This window comes from Dufourea novaeangliae, unplaced genomic scaffold (genome assembly GCF_001272555.1).
Source record: "Dufourea novaeangliae isolate 0120121106 unplaced genomic scaffold, ASM127255v1 scaffold172, whole genome shotgun sequence".
Lineage (NCBI taxonomy): Eukaryota > Metazoa > Arthropoda > Insecta > Hymenoptera > Halictidae > Dufourea > Dufourea novaeangliae.
In genome coordinates this window covers 4,016,827-4,039,063 of record NW_015374058.1, presented here as the reverse complement: position 1 = coordinate 4,039,063, position 22,237 = coordinate 4,016,827, and the positions used below count along the sequence as shown (strand labels likewise).

Below are 22,237 nucleotides of genomic sequence, written 5' to 3'. Positions count from 1 at the left end.
ATGGTGGGAAATACGTTATTAAGAATTGAAGGGCAAGAATTTTGAATATTCTTCTTATCTGAAGTTAAACTGGAAAATGAAATTAATTTTTTCCATAAATACGAAGCCACTATAGAATATGATGTCTAAAATGTTGAAGTTTCTGTTCGAGATATCGGTAACCGTGTTAAGTCTGAGAACGATAGACCTCACAATCACAAGAAATCATCGCAACACACTTTCTACTTCCCCGGAGACCATAATACTCGATTGTGCGACGTAAATGTCAGCCCACATGTCGACACGACTTTAATCGAATGGTTTCATAAACCCTAAGTAACGATACTCTCGACGCCCCATTCACATAAACGCGACACTTTCTGTGCACTGCTGGAGTTACTGGAGTGTACATAAATATTTGTCCACCCGTCAGAGAGTTGTTACCATGTATTCGTTAAAGTTGAAGTTAGTTAAAAATTTAATATTTACTTCTAATGAGATTAAACTACATATCGTAACCATCAGTTGTACTTTCAAAAATAAAATTCATTAATTTTAACTGTGTTGGAGAACTTTAATTGTCACGTAAAATTGGTTATACAGGACCATATATTAAAAGCTCCAAAACATAATGTTTATCATTGCGGTACACCAAAAGAAGTAACAACTGTTCTTATATTAAATATAAGAATAATATTTTGACCAACCAGTTAACTGATCATCAAAAAACAACATAAATTGACTCACAATACAAAAGTAAAATTAAATTGTTACTATTTGATCGCAAAATTGTATGTAAATTCACATTTTTGTGGACTAATTTAGAAAAGAGAGTGCTTTCTCTGACAACTGTTTCAATAAATCAAAAGTGAACGATGAGTTGTACTAATCTTTTTGTACAAGATTTTGTATTTCCATCTACTTTATCCATTCATAAATTGAACGACAGTCGCTGTAGAAATATTCTTCAACCTAACCACAAATAGTTTTATTGTTAGGACACACAATGTCTCGTAAAAAGTACACAACAATCTCTAACTTAACATGCAATGGCCATTGTTAATAATGTTCATTGAAAAAATGTTACATAACCAAATGTACCAATTATTAGCATAACTGACATTTCGTATCCAATAAAGTGAATTATTATTATCACCACAGTTATTGTCTTTCTTACATAACCATAACATATTCATTAAATAATATAAAATAGTTTTGTAAATGGCGAGGCGCCATAATTCAAATAACATGCAAAAGAGACAGGAATCAGGAGACATTAAGAATTGAGAATCATAAAAACATGGCATGAAGTGTAAGATGTAATATTTTGAATGAATTATATCATAATTTTTATAACTAATCGAAGTATACATTCAGCTATTGACCCACAACAAAAGAACACCAATTTTAAAATTTTAATATTTTAAGTTTTTGCCAACGTTTTCGTAATTATAAACCGTTGTGCGACGTATCCAAGCAACGACTTCTGGAAACAGAGGGCTCATAAAGCGAAAAACGTGAAGAACCAACCCTAACAGGTGCCACACGATCCTTTTATTCTGTTACACGTTTGTAAGTGACACAAAGGGCGGGGGTGCTATAACGAGGGAACGAATAAAACTGAGTTTACCCGCGGCGCCGCTAATTAAAAGTACTTTGTTCATTGCAAATTACTTCGGGGATGTAGAACGTACCGTAATTAGACGCCTCGGGGAGTTCGGTGGATGTGTTATTTATAACAATTTGAGCATACATAATCTTTATTTTTTAGAACAGAACGTGGAAGAAAATTTAAAGAAATTATATGAACTTCTGTATTTTCATTCGTTGAGACTAAAAGTAAAGTGGGGAATTTCATTTAATAATCACGATTTCGAAGGTTCTTTTACTATTTGAAATTTTGGTATGATTCTCATATTATAAAATTATTATACGTACACAATATTTTTAAACAATTCTCAAGAATGTTCTCAAGTGAATCTTCTACACTTGTACATACAATGAATGTATCTTGTTTTGATTATGAAATTATAATAAAAACGAATATTTATGATATATTATGTTATTTTGCTTTACATTTACTTTAAAGTAGTACATAGCTACTATTTTTATATTCCTAAAATGTCATCATACGATAGCAATACATTGTTATGTAGTAAACTATAAATGTAAGCATTTGCAAGAAATTTTAATGAGTTAAATGCAGTAAAATAAAAACTGCAATGAAATAATTTACTTTCTTTTTATCCTTTAAAATTTTGAATATGTTATAAATACATTTCTGTTCCATTATCCCTTTTGTAAGGTAGTTTATAAGAACGTTAATTTCACAGTAACGAAAAGATCTTTTTCTTCTTAATTATAACAATTGTGTGACATATCTGTACACATTATAAATCATAAACTCTAATAAAAACTATCCATTCTGAGAGTATATAAACTTTTCTACTCACAATTAAAATATAATTTCAAAACTTGCAGAGGATCTACGAATTTATGATGTTCAACTACTTATCAAATGTATAAACCGAAAAATTTCGGCAAATAGTACAGTTTGGAAAAAATTTACACGATAGTATGCATTAAAAACTGATTACGTTCTTCAGGTTAAATTCCTACACATTTATAATATCTAATAAATCCTGAAAGAATTTTCTATTTAACAACCAAACTCCCGTACATTTATAATATCTGGTAGTACACATTACACGAAAATTACGTGAATTCCTGACAGGATTTTCTACTAAAGATTTACTATTTCCCTTTAACCGTACAAGTGTCCATATTCTCATATTAAATATAGTATTATCGTGGTGTATCATCTACTCATTGGTGTTAATGAAAAAAATTACTTTTAGGCTTACGCTCCATCGCGATCTTCCTCGCAGGTGCAACATCCGGTATATAGATGATAAATCGGCCGACTAGTGTTTACTAATTGTTAATTAGAAGTCTGTGGCACAGTAGCGATATGCACACGCCTGGCAGTCGACGTCGTTTTCGCCCGTCTCGTGGTTGACGTCGACGCTAGCCGGCGTCTGGTCATGGTCGTATAATTGACTCTGTCAGACATTTCAAACTGTGCCCGTATCGAGGGCAAACTTACTTTTCTCAGTTAGCGGACCTCTCGCACGGGTCTCATCACTGGCCATTTAATCCTTTTAATATTGACTGATTTCGGCAGACGTGCTTATGTGCTTCGGAAGTGAGTGCTTCCTTAATGGGGCGAGAAATTTTCTGTAACATGTAATTATATTGTGTACGTAATTATTGTCAATATACAGGGTGAATCAAAAAGAACCACACCTGTCCCTCGATTTATGCGGAGCGTTCGCTCCATGTGGTTCTTCTTTATGCGGATAAAAACCGTCTAAATGGAGTTTACTCGTACGAAAAAAGAAATTCTCAAGGAAAAAGGACAGTATAAGATATAAAAATAATTATATACAAAAAAACTAAATGGAACGAACACTCCGCGTAAATCGAGTGTGTATTCCCTAAAATAACTCGTTATCTGTTGGTTGATTAAAAAAAAACGTTTTAAATGCATTTAAATATTGTATTTACAGAGACTCATCGAAAAGATGCAATTTGACTTTTTCATATCTTATGTTTTCTGAGATCTCAAGGTAACCTTGGGTGTTTTCAAGGTCAATGAATCTTTTTCCCCTAGACCTTATTATAGGCACTAACAAAAAATTCGTTAACCTTGAAAAACTCAAGGTCACCGTGATATCTCAAAAAATATAAGATACAGAAAAATCAATTGCATCCACCTGGCGGGTCCCTTCGAATGCAACATTATTCATTTAATACGTTTTTTGATACAACAAACAAGTAACGAGTTATTTTAGATAACATTTCTCATTGACTCACCCTGTATGTACAATTGGAAATGTTCTTTAAATCCCAGCTTTTACGTTCGTTTGCCAAGTGATCAACTCCACAAAAATGATGAAAGAAATTTTTCATATATAAAAAGTAGAGCGTCGATCAAGTCTTTTGGTACTAAAAATTAAAAAAAAAAAAGGAATCTAATACACACACGTACGCGAGGGTCGCAGAGGAAGAACATGCTAAGTCACATGTTTCTTTTTTTTACGGAGGAGCAATTCTAAAGATCGAAATGCTCTCAACCAATTCCGTGTTAAAAGAACTGTGTTTTTCTTTGATTTTGAGGTTAAACATGTATTTCTATCAGCCTCCTGAACATTTAAAAAATCGTGATTGTCGTAACATTAGTTGATCCTCGGGTTTTTTCACAAACATTTATGGTATCGGTGACCTTTATGGTATAGGTTAAACCTCTACATGTTTTCATGCAGTCCAAATTATAAGAACTTTGTTATTTATAAATTAAGCACGGCTCTGTCCATGGCCTATCACAATTATAACCCTGTATACTTTGTGAATTATGTTTACTGGCACTAAAGATACCGAGAGTTGTAGCTGATTTGTTGTTCGGTCATAAGGAAATGAATCATAGTGGAGAACACGCACATCCAACTTCGGCTTTCGCGAACAAGAGCGGCCTTCGTATCTCACGAGCGATGCTGTGAGCGACGCCAGGGGCCTCAGTTATGGAAGAGAGTGGGGACAATGATCTAGTATGAGTGAGTAAGGCTCAAGAGCGTCATACATTATCCCACCAAGAAATCAATTCAAGGTCATTGAAGATTATACAAACAATGTTGATAATTAAGTGAAGCTGAATTCAAAAATATCGAAGATTAAACAGAACGTTACTTCGCAGTGTTACCGCAAAATTGGACAGAAAATTTTCTTTGTACGACCTTTATTAATAGTTAACGGGACACATATTTACAAAATAATCACTGTATTGAAGTTGGGGAGCATCAGTTCGAGCACCTATAGCTTCCAGATAGTAGGTACATATTAAAAATTATTTTGTAAATATCTCGTTAACTATTAGATTTAGGACGTATGAAAGTCCATAAATATTTACTCAGAATTTGATTCTCCATGGATCTGTGGTACCTTGAAATCTCTGAATGCCTCCACCCACAAAAAAATCACGTACCTTATAAGATGTGCCCCTTGCTGCCATTTAAGTTCCACGCCTCAACATTTTCATAAAGTGTACAGTTAAGTCATCATTTGACGTGATCAAGTTAGCTGAGACACCCTTCTGTATTTCCCTCGTCTTCCGTGCAACGACTGCACCGTTTCACGTGCGACCAATCCTACGCAGCTAATTACCGTCGCGTATTGACCCTGAGAGAGCCGTAATGAACGATAAGAGGCAAGAACCGGGGCAACTTAATCGGGGCCAATGGGATCGCAATGGAGGGGGAGGGGGCAGCGTAAGGAAAGGAAAGGAGTCAAGGCGGGGCAGCAGTCATTGCACTCGTTAGAATTCGTTCTTTAGATTGAAAGGTACATATACACCATCGACGAAACCGACGCGTCTTGTGCCCAGTTAGAAAAATTCTTTGGCTCGATTACTTCGAACACGAACGATTGCATGCTATCGCAAATTCCGCTTTTCCTTCTTCGTGGACGTTGTATGTAGTACCATTGGATTGAGTTGTGAACGGCTTCAACGTACAGATCGAAAAGTTGCGGTTCACAGGAAAATTTACCGTATGACATTCCAAATGAATGATTAAACAAACGGAAATAGATCGTTAACGTTCGTTTTATGAGAGGAAACGAGTATGTGTATAGTTTAACCTCTTCAGGGATGATCTTTTTTAGAGATGGGGGAATGATATTATTTGTATTTTCTAACATTGGGATAGTCTGTTAGAATGGTAAGGTATTCAAAAATATTGCTAGATTACGAGACTGTTGACGGTGTAAAAGTTAAATGAAATAACTTTGTGAAAAGTGTTGTTAAAATAGGCGGAAGTATAGAATCTGTTTTATCGATACCAGACTAATCATGAGGTAAATCTGTGGCAATTAAACAAAGAAAATGAGAAGGCTAGTAGTTGAATGATCATTGAAAAAGAATGACCAGGTGTATAAGAACTATTGAGCCATAACAAGACAAACTACAAACTGAACATTTATATGTGTGTCAACGTTTCTGAAGAGGTTAATAACTAGACCGTGGATTTGATGTATTTCTAACAGTAGCAACTGAATAAAATACACCAACATAAATTTTAATTAAATTCAATGCAAGTTTTATTTTCTTTAAAATTAGCCCACAAGAAAGTGAATTGGAATTACATGAAGAATGTAATTTTCAAGAAGTTGTAATAAAAAATAGAAGATTATTTCTCATTTATCTATATAGATATAGTAAACACGAATAAAGTTGTACTATCATCGTAAAGAAATTCTAGGCCCAAAATATAAAACAATAAATGGTAGAATACAAAAATACTAATATTGTAAATGTAATCGTACGAACATCATTTTATAGTCCATTATACACGGAAACATACAGAACAAGGAACTGGTCGTATTTTAGATATGTATTGTGCGGTTGACTAGAATGCTGATAAGATCCGCGTTTCATCGTTTGCGCGGTGTAGTTACGCAATTAACGCTACGAGCATCACATTTATTTTAACTCGTGCACCATGGAAACACGTAACGTCTGAGTTTGCAGAATGAATTATTGTTGCACCGAAGACAGTGGAATAATTAGGTGCCACACGAAGAGTTAGGTCACTAATACACATTATATACAGGCCGTGAAACACCAAGTGCATGTTATTTTTTGCATTTACACACAAACTGCGTAATAAATTGCCGTTAAAGAGGATTGTAAAGAATTTGTAAATTTAATGCACCTTTTATGTTACAAATAACGTACTGAAGATCTAGTCTGATTATTTTCAGTACATTTTAATTGTGTGTATTATTCAATTTTCTGATAATAAAGAGTCTATAGTGTAGACGATAATATTAGTTCTGTTTTTTGATTACGTATCTAATCAAAATTTATATGTACAAACTTTTTAATTGTTCCATTGTAAATAATACGTTGAAAGGTGATAAATCATAATGATAATAAATCATGGATGAATAAAATATCCTTGAAATAATTGGTGGAATAAAGTAATTAATAAGAATATGTAATAAATTACGGACATACGATTCATAAAGATAAAGTATAGATTGTGACTAGAGGGAGCCACAGCGATTTCCTGGAATAACAATTACTCATCCAGCACAATAAACGTCTCGTTGGTTCATTCGTAACCAACTCCCCAAACATATTTTTTTTCACATTTCTAATGAAAAAATTAATATTTAGATAGTTGTAAAAATGAAATAATAGTATCACTTGATCGACGCTATGTATTAAAATATATCCTTTGGCGAATTATTAAATACATTTAATTCACGTAAGTCTTTGAACTTTGTATATTAACATAATTATACAAAGACCAGGTATTTTATTTTACTTGATTATATTTTGACAACTTGAATGTTATTTACATTTTTCACTTTACTGTCCTTTACTCTACAAAAAATTCACAGTCTAGTATTTAAACTACACTTATCGGTAAAAGTTACAAAGCAAACAATTTTCATGAATATTTATACATAATTATCTAATGCGTGTATATCGATTTCACATATTTTTTTATGTTTCCACACAGTAAAAAGTTTCAAACAACCATAAATGTTGGCGATAAAAGAAAATATATTACAGAGCACCTGATTAATTGCCTTGTTTCATTTAATTTGTATCAGTATGCGTATATACATTTATTTGTGCCAAATGAATTATCCATAATTAATCCCTACTCGATACTGTCACGTGATTATTAGTATTTGTACCGATTGGAAATGTTCAACTCTTAATTGCATTTAACCCACCTAATATTCAGAAAGAATCAACCATTTTTCACAATTCGGACTTAACTTACGGCCGAAAATATCGTGGTCGATGTGGTTTAAGAACTTCCGAATCGGAATTTTACACTGTCAAGTATTTCGGTTGAATCATCACAGAAGCGACAAAGTTAATCTCGTTTTATCAGCATATCACGAAGTGAAAAGATAGTGACGAATTATGTGCACATGGATCAAGCGGGGTTACATTTATGAAGAGATTTGAAAAGAGTACGCAAATTTAGCAATGATTTTCGAAAAGTGTACGGAAGGACACTCAATCAGTTTGTTTCATCTAGAATGTATATACATTTATTATTTAGTGTTTTCTTGACTTTTGGTAAAAAATATTACAGAATTACAGATATGTGGTAGTTCATAGAATTTTAAAACTGTATTAAAAATAATAATTCGTGACGATCTCCAGTTTTTCATATTACATTTACTGACAAAATGGCGACCATTTATTTAATAAACATAGATTTTTGAAAACTTCAAACTCATTGAATACGTAAAAATTGAGTACATGTATCAGTTTATTGGTCTCCAGTGATCTTTATTGATTTCTTTATTGATCTCTCTGCATTGATGTAACCTCTTAAAAGAATTATCTTTCGATGGATCGAATATTTATCCCGTTAAGAACCATGGATCTTGCCAGTATGTTCCCATGAGGACCAGTCGTCGTCATTCGTTGCAGTCTTCTACCTGCCCAGTTGGAAATAAACTTTTTTTTTAGTACTTTGACCCAATATAACGCGGTTTTTACACTCACATACACAAATAATATATGTATTGACTTGTTGCATAATAAATCTCGCTTCTTAGCACATTTTATTTCAGCCATCTTCAAATTGTTAAACGTGGGATCAATACGCTTATAACTCATAGATCTAGATGGAACTTATTTCGACTAAAGATTTTTCTTTCCAGATAAATTATAGTCGTTCAAATTCCGTAATTTAAAGACGACCCTAATTACGCAAGAACCTAATATTAAGTAAATAACATTATATAACTACTAGAAATAATTTTCGTCCGTCCTAAGACAAAACTTCTTGATAATTCTGCTCGAGTGAGTGACTATGGTCTCTCATAAGAGACCATACACTGACAACAAGCATATGAATATTTAATGCAATTATTAAATTCGAGGCCATTTATGAAAGTTCACGCGTTGATATGCTCATTTATGAATACTAACGAATGGTGTACGTTTACTGTTACAGATCTCGAGAGATTGGTAAGTGATCTACCCAAGAAACCTAGAAAACTTTTACAAGAAGATGCCGCTACCAAAGCGATTGGTGGAACCGGTGCTGGTCGCACGTGGTACCATACCCGAAGACTTTCCGCTACCATCGGAATTAGAGGCTGTAACCAATGGCACATTGGCCAACACCATTAGGCAACTGTCCAGTCTGTCCAGGCACGCTGAGGATCTGTTCGGTGAGCTCGCGAGGGAGGCTCATGGTCTCAGCGACAGAGCAAATTCCTTGCAGGCCAGGATAGACCGGCTGGCTGTAAAAGTTACTCAACTCGACAGCAATGTTGAAGAAGGTTTGTTGAAGAAGCGTGTAGTACAAGTTGAGAGGGTCTCAGACGAAAAGTGGTACAAGTAACAAAATCTTTAATTTGTGAAAAATTTGGGTAAAGTTTAGAGATGGCGTGAACTGCTGGTGGAACTGATCCCAATCACGGTGGATTTTTCGTGATCGTTTCTGATTAGTGGAGAAACATAACAGTTCTTTACACGCGACACATAACCTGTATATTTTATATTAACAACATCGAAACAACAATTTGAGTTATATCGTATAAAGTGAAGGAATAATTAGAAACAATGAAGAATAATGAATAAATTAATGATTATAAATTATAATCTACATGTCACCTAGCAAATCATTCTTTTAGAATTTTTTGCTTTTTCTACTGATTTTTAAAAACACAAATAGTAATGTAATTCATCGTAAAATCGCATTGAATACGGTTTTATGTTTAAAGATCAAGGATTTACGATTACAGTGAGCAAATTCACTCAAGATAAAAATGAAGTTAAATCACAACCGTGATCGTGATTCGGCGATCACTGTGATAAATCACCGTTAGTGATTTTGCACGCCATCTCTAGAAAGTTGAACTTTAATAGAAAACTCTGTATGCTTTCAAGCATTAAAACTCTACTGGTAGGTACTACCATTAGAAAACACTTGTACCATTTCTCCTCTAAATAAATACGGATTTTAGGTATCGTTTCTTGTATTAGTCTTGCTTTTGGGAAAAAGTGTACTGTCATCATTTTTTTAACTAAGTTAATACACTAATGCTTCAGAAGATTCAAAATACATCGTGGACCGATCTGTCGAAACCATCGAATTACTGAACCTGGCAATTTCTTGTTCAATTAATGTATCATTTTCTCAGTAAAATTAAAATCAACCAATTGCATATTTTCATTATCGTTATTCTTCTTCAATTATTATTGTTATTACTTAGTATTATTCAGCTATTGATTGTTATTGATATTGTCTAATTAGTTTAAATAATTCTATATATTTCATTGTACAAAATTTGACCATGAAAAATACTTGTATAATATAAAAGAAAGTAATTAGATAGCTTAAGCAAATTGCCCCTGTCGTAGAATGTGTATTTCCCTGCAAACAATGAGGTGTCCAGTGACCTATGAACTATGTAGTATCTGTTACTCTAACCTCGGTTACTGTTACTTCATAATTTCATCATGTTAATTAGTACGAAATATAAAAAATAATACCTTGTTTTTCAAATTTTAGGTGGTAGACATATTTCTAGCACTTTCTTACCCAAAATCGTTTAGTATTTTCTTTCTAATATTTTTTGCAAAATTTTCAAACATTTTTAAGCGAGTATCGCGTCGTCATGGTTGGCTGCATCACGTGGCGTATTCAGAAAGGTCATAAGCTCGGCACTTAACGTGTTAATGAGTTTGTACATCTTACAATTAAGCATTTCCAACGAATAAATCGAAAGTGATCTTACTTTCAACTAATCATTGAACTGTGTTTGTTTGCAGTTTCGCTACAAGACATACACATGAGGAAGGCGTTCAAGAGTTCAGTGGTGTTCGACCAACAAGTTGTCTCGAGAGACACGATGCCCACGGCGATGTTGGAGACCTATCATCAATGTGACACACCACCGCCTCTCGACAAACTTAATGTTTACAGGTAGTTATTTTGTACCTGAAAAATATTATGCTTATAGATTTTCCGCTGGAATTATTCTGTCATGCAGAATTCCTGCTTGTTTCGAGATTATCATATACGTCAGCGTACAGCTAAGTTGAATGGAATTGTAGTATTTTTAGAAACAAGAAATAGAGAAGTTTTGTTGAAGAATTGAAATATTAAGAAAGTTATTTGTGAAATTCAGATGAGTCAACTGTTCAAAGAATTATTCAAATATTCACAATTTTTTGTTGTCTTATCCCTGTCCCTAGTAACTATCGTTTATTTTTCCCAATTCTGGTTCTTAATTAATATAGAGCATAATTTAACAAAGATGTGAATTTTGATTAGTAATAGACATTTTTAAGCTACAGTTCTGTTACTTCTCTGTTATCTGCACTGTTTACACGTTACCAAAGGGAAAAACTTATTTAGAATTTTTTAATTTCTTACATTGCATGAGGTATTCAAACGACCCATAAATCTCAGAACTATCTACACTAATCTCTAGACTGCAGATCTTATGCGTTTATTATATAAATTGCCTGAAACTCATTACAGCTAAATTTCTAGAAAGTTTACTGAGTTTTTTGTTTTTTGTCGAACCTTAGAAACAAATTTCTATTTGACTGCAATCTTTATTTATTGATCGTCTAATATCTATACATATGTATAATATCGTACTAATCTCTAACTATTCAACCATTGAAAAACAAAGTACCATTTTTCTCACTGAATAGAAGAGTGCAGAATGTTTTAAGTAGGTTAAAAATTCACGTCATGTATTAATTTTCAGGGAGGACGGTAAGGACGGTCTGAAGTTCTACACAGATCCGAACTACTTCTTCGACTTGTGGAGTCAGGAGATGCTCAAGGACACTGAAAAGAAGTTGCACGATCGGGGAAAGAAGGTACGTGACACAATTTCTTTCTTGTTTCCAAACGTGTACCTCGATTGCGCTCTTTGATACACGCGAAACAGTTAAACAACATTTTTTGTACCTTTTTTTCTTTCTTGTACGTCTATAAAATATTTTATACATATGTATGTATGTACATTTCTCGAGGTGCACGACGCCACGACACAAGAAATATTATTCTTTTTTTTTAAGGTTTTTTTTTTCTGAATTACATCTAAACTTATATGCCACGATTCTAACGATTGAAACTGTCCCCTTGGTTATAGACCGAGTCTGAATATGCCGAACCGTTCAGAGAGGCAAGTCGATGGTTTGGATCTTTGTAGTTTTTTTTTATTACCCTTACCACACACAGTTTTTTTTTTTTTTTAATGATTCTTGTCGATCGCCAGCCTCACTCACTCATATACATAATCAAGCTCTCTCACGTCTTTGTGGTTTTTTTACATTAACAGAACCCCCTTTTTTCCCGCTGAGATAGAGATTGCGCTAGATGCTCGCTTGACACTTTTATCGTAGTTAATCGCCTAGGATTTAGCCAACGACACATCGCATTCTTCAATGTTCGTCCTTGGCGAAGAGTCTCGTTGTGTAGACCGAACCTTGTATCGATTACATTGAAACCACCGACAGACATTTTTATCGATATACAGGGTGATACGGAACAGTCGAGCAAAAAATTTCACAGATTATTTGGAAGATTATTCTGGGTACGAAACATCATGTACATCGACGAGCAAACTCGGCGTCCGCTAGGGGAAAAAGCGAGGTAGGCGAAGGGCCTCCTACCATTTAGTTTTGGAAATTACTGAAATTTATGCCAAATTAACATTTGGTTTAACATTTATTTCAGTACTTGTAATAAATTTATTAAGTGGTGGGAGACTTTTTTTTATGCCACTTTTTCCCCTAGTGGAAGCCAAGTTTGTTCGTGGGTGTACATCCTATATTTATATAGTTATAGCAATATATACTGTCAACTGTTATACTATTATTATTACTACCGCAGTATTACTACTATACAGGGTGTGACAAAAGTGTTGCGGCTTCCTGAAATGGGTCACTAGTGAGGTAATTTGGAACAAGTTTTTCCTTAGCTAAAATGTTATCCGAGGCTTTGTTAACATTTTTGCTAAGGAAAACTTGTTCCAAATCACCTGACGAGTGACTCATTTCAGGGACCTACAACACTTTTCTTACAACCTGTATAGTATGTATACTATTATAGTAGTCACAAGCTTGATACGAAATACCTTTTAAGTCCTTTACAAGCCTACATGATCGACACGCGTGTATAATTGATGTAGTTGGTACGAATGCTGAGATTTTGCAATGATAAGAGTAAAAGTCAAAAGTATTATGTATAATGCACTTAAGTAGGTACTATTAACCCCTTGTCAACAGATCTGAGTTATGTTCTTGGTGAATACTTCACAGTGAATTTAGTAGACATGTATACCTATTCGTTTTGGTTGAATTGAAAATATTATTCTGTGAATTTAAAATGTTATTTCAAAATATTATTGTGCTGTTAACACAATTTAATTATTAGTGTAAATGTACACTTACGACGAATATAGATATCCTTTTTCTCGAGGCAAATAATTAACAATAGAGTAATGTTTACGAGCACATTCGCGAAATAAATCGTAAAACGTTGGATTTAAAATGGATTTATGGTCAGGTAAAATTTTTTACTCAGATTAACCTTCCAAACCTTTATCTTATAGATCGGAATTAATAACGCGATTATAGAGAACAGTGGACATAATCAATGGTAAGCAGTATGGTGGGGGTAGCAATGTGATTATAAACAGGTTGACAACTCACGATTGTAAAGAGGCAATGGTGTAGTGGGTTTATGTTTGTTTTCAGATTTTCATCTGAATTAAAAATACTATTGCATCTTGATTTGGCGTGTAGTACAAATTTGATACGATGTTCGATCTACACAGAAATCGTTCTTGACTCGAATCCTTGTGTACTCGAGTCGTTTTTTAAATTGAATAGTTTTATCTACATAATCACTTTATCGATCACTTGTAATGCAGTTCTGTGCTATTCATGCAACTTTTGGATGTACTCAATAGAAGTATCTCATCATTCTCACGAGTCATCTCTTGCAATCGATAACGGAACATCGTGACCTTAAGTCATTCCAAGATTATTATTTTGTTTCTGATTTGTCATGTTTCATACGTGGGAAATAAAACTTCTGCGAAGTGCTTGCAAAGGTTTTTTTTATCACTGAATCTTTTGAGGAGTTACATAATATATTCTATCTTTGTGTAATGTTTCGAAATGTTTTTATTTCCTACAAACGTTCATGTTCGGTAGTTGATCCTGTGCTTCGTGAAATTTTAAAATAATCTATTATGAAAATTTATGGAAAAATATTCGTTCTTTCGTTATTGATATGTTAACACGACTGTTTTGTCTGTATAAAAATTATTATAAGTTCGATAAGTTAATTTGTGGTATAAAATTACGATTCAACGTATGTAACTAGATTTTATTTCTGTTCTATCCATAACAATTCTGCAATTTAAACTAATTCGATTATTTAGTAAATTTTTATTTAGAACAACCGACCATTAAAATTTTATGCAAATGATAAACGGTATTGAAACTCTTGCATATTGTATGTTTTTGTCACGTTCAGAAATTATAAACAAATTCTTTGGTCTTCGTCAACCAAATAGTTTTTATTTTTCTGTTTAGTAAAAAAGTTTAAAATCAAACGAAAATTCGATATAAAATATTTTTTTACGTCTTTGTTTCCGAAAAATCACGTCTAAAACTTTCTACACGACAACTGCAATTATCTCCGCCTCTGACTAATGCCATAATCTATTACCTGTTACTTCTGCATGTTGTAATACTAACAAATGTGTTATCAGTTTCCCTATCGTGTATCTATCAGTTTGCCTTAAGTTATTGCGAAAAATAGATAACACCATAGCGCGAGTAGAAACAGTGTGTAATAAATAGACAAACCAGTCACGTTTATTTACTGAACAAATTTAAAAAATTAATTATACAAACATCGAAACGCTCTTTTGTGCTATAATATACGTCGAATAAAAAATATACAGTAAGATTATACATATTTAAAATTTTCCTCGATTAATTTCACCTATCGATTCATCGCAATTTCTATACATAACATTAAGAAAGCGATGAAAATATAAAATATCAATGATATAAAGTTTTACAAATATAAAATATCAGTAATATGAAGTTTTACTTTTTTAAGTCTAATCATATATACATATTTACGTGAGAGAAAGGTTCTCGACGTTTGTTTTCCAAATACAAGTGGACAGCTAGTGGAAAACTTCATCTCAGATCTGTCTCTATTACAGAGTTTTACTATCAATTCAACACGTGGCATACAATTTACCAAACACTCAGCAGCGAAAGGATTCAAAGCATCCACAATACCTGCTGTTGAAGTTTTCGAGTATAAGATGTGTTCCTGTGTTAGAAGTATTCCAACTGTTCCCCATTACTATAACTAATGGTTGGTCCGAGAACAAACAGTTCCAAAAATGTTTGATTTTTTATAAATACGTGTAGTTTGTACAATCCAAGTCGAGTTTGATATTGGCGTGACGTTCAAAGTCGCATTTAGAATTTTCGATGAGTTTGACGAAACATTTTGAACTTTTTGATAAGTTTGCAGTGGCTTGAGAGTTTGACGTTTGAAATATTTATCAAACAGTTCACAAAGTTCGAACGTGATTTTCGATTTCAATACTACGAAAATATCAGATTTGGCTTGGACTGTTCAACTTCCTCGTTAGGTGTTTAAACCAGGGACTTAAACCGGTATGATTTCGATACCGGTATTATGCCATCAAAGCTATACTGAAACCGATATATTACCGAAAACCGAAATAAATACCGGTATTTTTTTGGTTTCTATAAGGTAGGGCGTATATAGGGTTATATAGGGCGAAGGTTCAACCGAAAATACCGGTATAATACGTTTTGGTAGAAGATTTAGATTTTACGTTTCGGTAGAAGTCCCTGGTTTAAACACGTTTGAACGCCTTGAAAGATCAAACATAGCTTGGACTGTTCGAACTGCTCATCACTACTACTTGTGGCTACCTACATCAGGATTGAAACGGTTCACCGATACTCTACTAGTACTTGCATCAATTATGACTGATCTTTCTGTTGTATTATTTTCCCAACAAAATCAGTATAAGAGAAACATTGGGATGCTTCTTCTAAAAGGACACGGCTGGTATCCAAAAGCTTTAAAAGCAAATACAGAAAGCCTTATCCTAAAAGTCTCTAGATTTCTTGCTACTTGCATCTATTCAATACAGAATACATAAAACATATTGGATCAACTACCGAGTCATGCTTGACTGATGAAATTAAGCTTGTCTTGCACTCTTGCCGCGACAATCAAGTAAGACAAACATTTAACAAAAGCTATTTTTACGTCACAGCCGCATAGGCCTCGGAACGAGGGTGGCGGCGGAGGCGGCGGCAGGCACAAGAAGCGTATAAGGCAGCCACATAACACGAGAGAAAGGCAAAGACAATTGGCTGTCGGGCATGGGGAGTACATTATGCCGACGCAAGGTGTCCAATACAGGGCACCCCATAACATACCCGACGAATCGTTGCTGGGCATGGTGATGACCGAACCACGGCCGCCCAGGCCAAACAGCATCGAACTTAGACGAAGTTATCCGCCGGAGGAGCAACATTTGTACAGCCCTCCTTCCTCCGATCACTATAGGTTTGTAAAATATCAGCGAATAACTAGACTGAGATGACTAAGAAATGAATCTAAATCATATTCAGAGTTTTTTTTTCTGTCGATTGCTCTTCATGATGTATCATGAACATCTACAGATGATCGCCCGAGTTCTTAACTGTTCTAACTTTATTTTGAAAAATATTTAGTTAATCAATTTACGCGCGTCTCATTTGTCCGAAGAATTCAAGTTCACCTTAGTATAAAGAACATTCAACCTAGAAAGCAAGAAATATTCTTTAAAGTCCTAACTCAGAAACTTTGAAAGTTTTTTCCTTTAATAGTTGTATCTCCAAATACTAACAACAATTAAAAATTTATGTTTATAGTAAGATACAATTTTGTTGAATATCGTAATAGATATTCTGTAGGTAATATTATAGTGTGTTTGATTATTTCACTACTTTTCTGCTTCTGTAATAATCAACTTTGTAAACTTTAAACTCAGTTTTCTCAGTTTAGGACGTAGTGGAGATAAAACATTTAAGAACTAGAGCGACGAGATGTTCCTGAAAAATCATATATTTATAGTCCAATTTACGATCATAGGAACTTAATAGAAGTTTACCAACTAGATGAATGCGTTTAGTACATAACGAATAAAACCATACTAATAATAATGAAATGCACACTTTTTAATTACAGGGCAGCAAATTACGCAACTCAGGGCTATGAAGACAATCTGTACGGCTCACACTATGGTCCCGGACAAGGGCAAGCGGGTAGCGAGACGTATCAGAGTCCTGGTGGCCAGAGCACCCCAAGTAGGAGCGGTAGATCGCGGCCATCGCAACCACCACCAGCTCCACCAAGCAATACTTCTAGCAATTCAACCCCTACCGTAGCCTCTGCTAATAATACACCGACTCGAGGAAGGTCGATGAGTACCAGCAGGGATACTCTTCCGCCACCACCTCCGCCACCTGGTGAAACTATGTCTCCACCTCCTATGAATGGTATTCTAACATATTAAAACGTCACTTCGTCTAAAGGGTGTTTCGAACAGAACTAAATTTCATTTAAAACAAAATTTTTCTTAGTAAGTGATTTTATACTCAAATAAATTGGAACACAAAAATGATTAGGGCTAAGAGACTGAAGGTTTTTTTGTTTTTTAAATTCGATTAGACTATGGGTTTTATGTACTTATGCCATTCAAGCGTGTAAAACGTAATGAAAAAGTTATACATAAAAGAAATTAATGCACCTTTTATTCAATTTTAACTTAACAAATCTTTTTCCATTTTGATCTTTGTGCTTGACTACTGATTAATGAGATTTTAAGCGTTTGTTTCTCTTTGAACCACCCTTTATATTTCTATAATACACTGACTGCCATATTAAAGAATTTAACTGCCATGTTAAAGAATTGAGTTAGAAATATAGTGCCAGCAAAAAATGAAGAAATTTTAAAGTGTTATTAGTTTCAAGATTCTGTCTCATAACGCTTTATTACTCACGATTTCTTTGTTTAGTCTTTCTTTATTCACAGATAATGATTAGAGTTGTTTCAACATTTTTTACTACATTATATATTCTTTGAAAATTATACCCTAGTCCATTAAAATATGCCTTACAAAATCAAATTCACATTAAAGAATTGACTCGAATCTGTATTTATTCATTATACATTACGACTAAAACAGGAGTGCAAGGATTCCCTTCTGTATATTCGATTAGACTCTATAAATCTGAAAGTTGAAGCCTAATAACATCCATAGATTGTAACTTATCTTTTTTGTTTCAAGTAGGGACCTCTAAATTTCTGAATTTCTTCTTGACAGAATGAAATATGAAAAAGGTTGAAGTGGTTCCTAAAGAAGCTTTTAAGAAGTTGCTTGGCAGTCAGTACACTAAAGCTACATTCCCGGCACCGACTTACCCCCATTTTCACGTGTTTTAGGTTCTATACCGTCGCACCTATTGAACAGGAGTGGAAGTCGTTCGAACAGTCCATTACCAAGTCACCACTCCACGCCTACTCCGCCAAATCATTCAACGCAAATCGGAGCGGATGAAACCGATCCAGCAGCGCCCCAAGATTTGCCGCCTCCACCCCCAACCCCGGATCCCACACCGCCCAGACCTATTTCTCCGCCCTGTAATATCCCGCCCCCGCCGCCTCCACCGCCTCCACCGCCACCTGTTACTAATGGACCGACGCCACCGTTACCCCTAACCAACGGCGACATTGCTAGAATGATAGCGACCAATCCGCCGAAGCTGAAACCCCTGAAACCTCTGAAGAATAACGTGGACGGGCAATTGAGGAAGCCCGTTAATCCGAACATCCCCCTTGTCGATCCACGAAACGATCTACTTAAAGCAATTAGAGACGGTAATTATACTCTAATTCGTTTAATAAAGTTTACCGTTCGGCAGCTCCCCACCGTTTCAGTCTGTTTAGTCAGGGATAACTCTGTGATTGTAAGGCAAAATGATTTAAGTCACTTGTTTTCGAACCCAGAGGTTTTTCAAACTCAACTTATGTTGTTTTCTCTTACAAGCACAGATTTTATTGTGTATAGGCAATATGCGCATCTTAGTATATTTTAGAATCCTTCTTTTGCAGTTAAAAATTGAATTATTATTCTTCTGCTACTATTATTATAATTATTATTATTCTTCTGTCATTTTCGGATATTAAAACATCAAATTTTGTTAGTACGAATTGGAATGCAAAATAAGGGAATTATGTATTTTCTAAAAACTTATGTACACCATATCTTTCAGCTGTTAAATTTAAGTTTTTTTATTGTACGAAACTGGAATTTTCTATACATATACATATTTTAAACTATTTAAAGTACCAGTAATAATTTAAAAAATTCTGTATCATGTTTGGCTTCATATCAAATTAATTATCGAGAAAATAATTGTGAGTGATAATTTTTCAGGAATAAAACTGCGCAAAGTGGAGAAGATCGAGCAAAAGGAAGTGGAACGCGGGAATACGTTGAACGACGTAGCGTCCATATTGGCACGACGCGTCGCCGTTGAGTTCAGCGACAGTGATTCAGCGTCAGAAAGCGAGTGCGACAGCGAGGGATGGGGCGAACAAGAAACAAATCTCGCGTGACAAACTTCGCTGTCATCCACTACCACTACCACCGCCACCGCCACCTAAACCAAATGGCTGACGAATTTTTCTTGTCTTCTCTTTTCTTTTCCGTTTCGTTCATTGGCAACGTAATCGCAATCTTTATTGCTTAAGACACATGAAATTCGTCGGAAGTTTGGAAGCAAGTGGGAAAGACTTGTCGGACGTGAAAGTAGAATCAGAACCAGCGAATTCACACTCGATGGTTTACGTTTACGTTAAGTTGGGTTAGTACAGAGAAAAAGTAACAGAAAGTTACATAGACGTAGTACCATTATTAGAAGCATAAACGTAATTGTCAGGACAACAATTATTTTGTTGTACACCGTTTCGTCGCCTTTAACAGGGTTACTTTCGTTTGTTCGTAACGGAGAGTAATATTTAAACGAGAAAAAAAAACATGATTTTTGTTGTATAAAGTGTATCGAGGAAGTTATTTTTATGTTAACCACAGGCTCAATTTGATAGTATGTACGTAAACTGAAAAAGTACGAAGAAATGTTTAGAATTTCCTGGACGATTCTAGGAATTCGTCAGTCAGGAATACTTTATTTATTGCAATCGTTAGGGTCTAACTGAGAAATACGCTATTGAGAAGTAATGGTAGACGTGAAATAAGAAGAGAAAGTCTACGAAGCATAGTGAACATTTAAGTTTTTGTGAGTTTAGAGTCATCTGAGGAACGTACACATGTATACAGATTTCCTTTGTTACAGGCAGTTCGGATTCGTTTCACTGTTGCAAATAAAAGCATACAAATGTTATGGAATATATGTAACTACATGTCTTTCCGATTCTCTGGTTTTTAAGCGGAATTCAACGAAGGTAAAGAGGATGATAAAGTAGTAGAGGACAGGTGGTTAGAAGAAGGTACGCACATTAAAGATGGCGTCGACTTCCTATTATTACTCGATGTCGGTTGTAGCGGAAGTGTTTCCTGATCGGCACATTCCATGCTAATGCTAATACCGTGTAGCGGAACGAGAATCTTACCCTCTGGTTTGGACACTTGATGGTTTACCTGCTGGTCATATAATTACAAGGACGACTTTTTACTTTAAATTTACAGTAAACTCACTGATTTTACTGGCACTGATTGCATTTCTACATTTTTCAAAACAAGTTATTTCTAATATTCTAAATACTGTTAATTAGATAGAATAGTTTAAGTGGAATTTTAATGTCTAATTACAATTATAAATTGTTTGAATAAATTTTTTCTTGCCTTTAACGTTGTTTTGTTCATGAGAAAATTTTAATTTAATGCCAGTAGAATTCTGTAATGAATGCAATTTTAGATATCTTTAATGTCATTAGATCTGATATTAACTAGTATTCCCGTGTACTTATTCTGTACCCTTAATAAACTTTGGAAAATGTAATTTGAAATATAGAGATAACGTGTATAATGAAACTCACACTATTCTTATTATTCAAGAACATGAAAATAAGTCAGTAGTAATTCTTAAAGGAAAATACAAAAATTCGTAACCATAACGCTCGCGACTAAAAATTTATTGTCGTCCACTCACATCATATGACCGGAGGTATAATAATTATTAGATTGCTGCATATAAAATGTAGTTTTCGTGAATAAAGCTTCATACTTCTAGAATTTACACATCATACTAGAACAATTTCTATATGACTCCTACAATTCTCGTAGCTTTTTTTATTAGAAAAACTTTATAAAAGATATACATCAAATGCATAAAGAAAATAAGAATGTACTGTGAAAAGATTACCGAAATAAGTCAACAGATATAGTATATCTTCCAGTTGACAAAAAAAATTGTGATTGTTACGTATAATGTATGAAATTCTGCATTATTGTACGATTCACTTTTCTTGAAGTACAATTTGTATTAGCTTTAAATATACTTAATGAGTTTCTCCTTTCTCCATAGTGGAATGTGAAAAGATGAAGGATTAAATCTCATTTATTTTTTTGCTCTCCAACTGTAGTATAATTCAGGCTGGAGTAAAACAACATTTCATATGCATGCACCTAATATTTGATTAAAAACGAGTGCTCTGTACATATACTCTGTATGTGAACATGCGTACTGTATGCGGAATTTAGTCAGATCGCAGAGCTAATATTTTTGTTCTCCTCTTCGTGTATAAGTTTTGTAAAATACTTGTACCTTAAACGTTTTTCGTATGCTTGCTCGACTAGGTAGACACAACGAGAGTAACGGCAGGTGTTTATTCCGGTCTTTTCTACGTTTCCAAATGATCTTCCATTGTCGCAGACAATGCGTGAAGAACGAGGGTTCTTACCAGCAAAGTGTCGAAAACCAAAATACTCCGTTTATTAGAAGTAAGGACAATGTAATTACCAAACGAGTGAGAGGACTCATATTTTTTAGCGTTTAGAGAAGGGAACTTAATGATAGCGAGTTATACTACTGTTACGGTGAGGATCACA

At 34.3% G+C, this 22,237-nt stretch overlaps 1 protein-coding gene across 2 annotated transcripts in view; it reads left to right on the top strand.

The window, feature by feature from the left end:
* The window catches only part of LOC107190136 (wiskott-Aldrich syndrome protein family member 3), a 63,700-nt gene extending 43,520 nt beyond the window's left edge, over positions 1-20,180 (top strand). Inside the window, exons 2-8 of one of the 2 annotated variants that reach the window (XM_015578890.1) lie at positions 9,027-9,040; positions 10,853-11,006; positions 11,803-11,917; positions 16,393-16,688; positions 17,352-17,662; positions 18,610-19,044; positions 19,604-20,180. In XM_015578890.1, the coding sequence (XP_015434376.1) occupies positions 10,873-11,006; positions 11,803-11,917; positions 16,393-16,688; positions 17,352-17,662; positions 18,610-19,044; positions 19,604-19,785 (1,473 nt within the window). In that variant the 5' untranslated portion in view covers positions 9,027-9,040; positions 10,853-10,872 and the 3' untranslated portion in view covers positions 19,786-20,180. Of the gene's footprint in view, positions 1-9,026; positions 9,041-9,078; positions 9,358-10,852; positions 11,007-11,802; positions 11,918-16,392; positions 16,689-17,351; positions 17,663-18,609; positions 19,045-19,603 lie in introns of those variants that run through there. The other variant, XM_015578889.1, reaches the window with a different exon arrangement.
* The last annotated feature ends 2,057 nt before the right edge of the window (positions 20,181-22,237 follow it).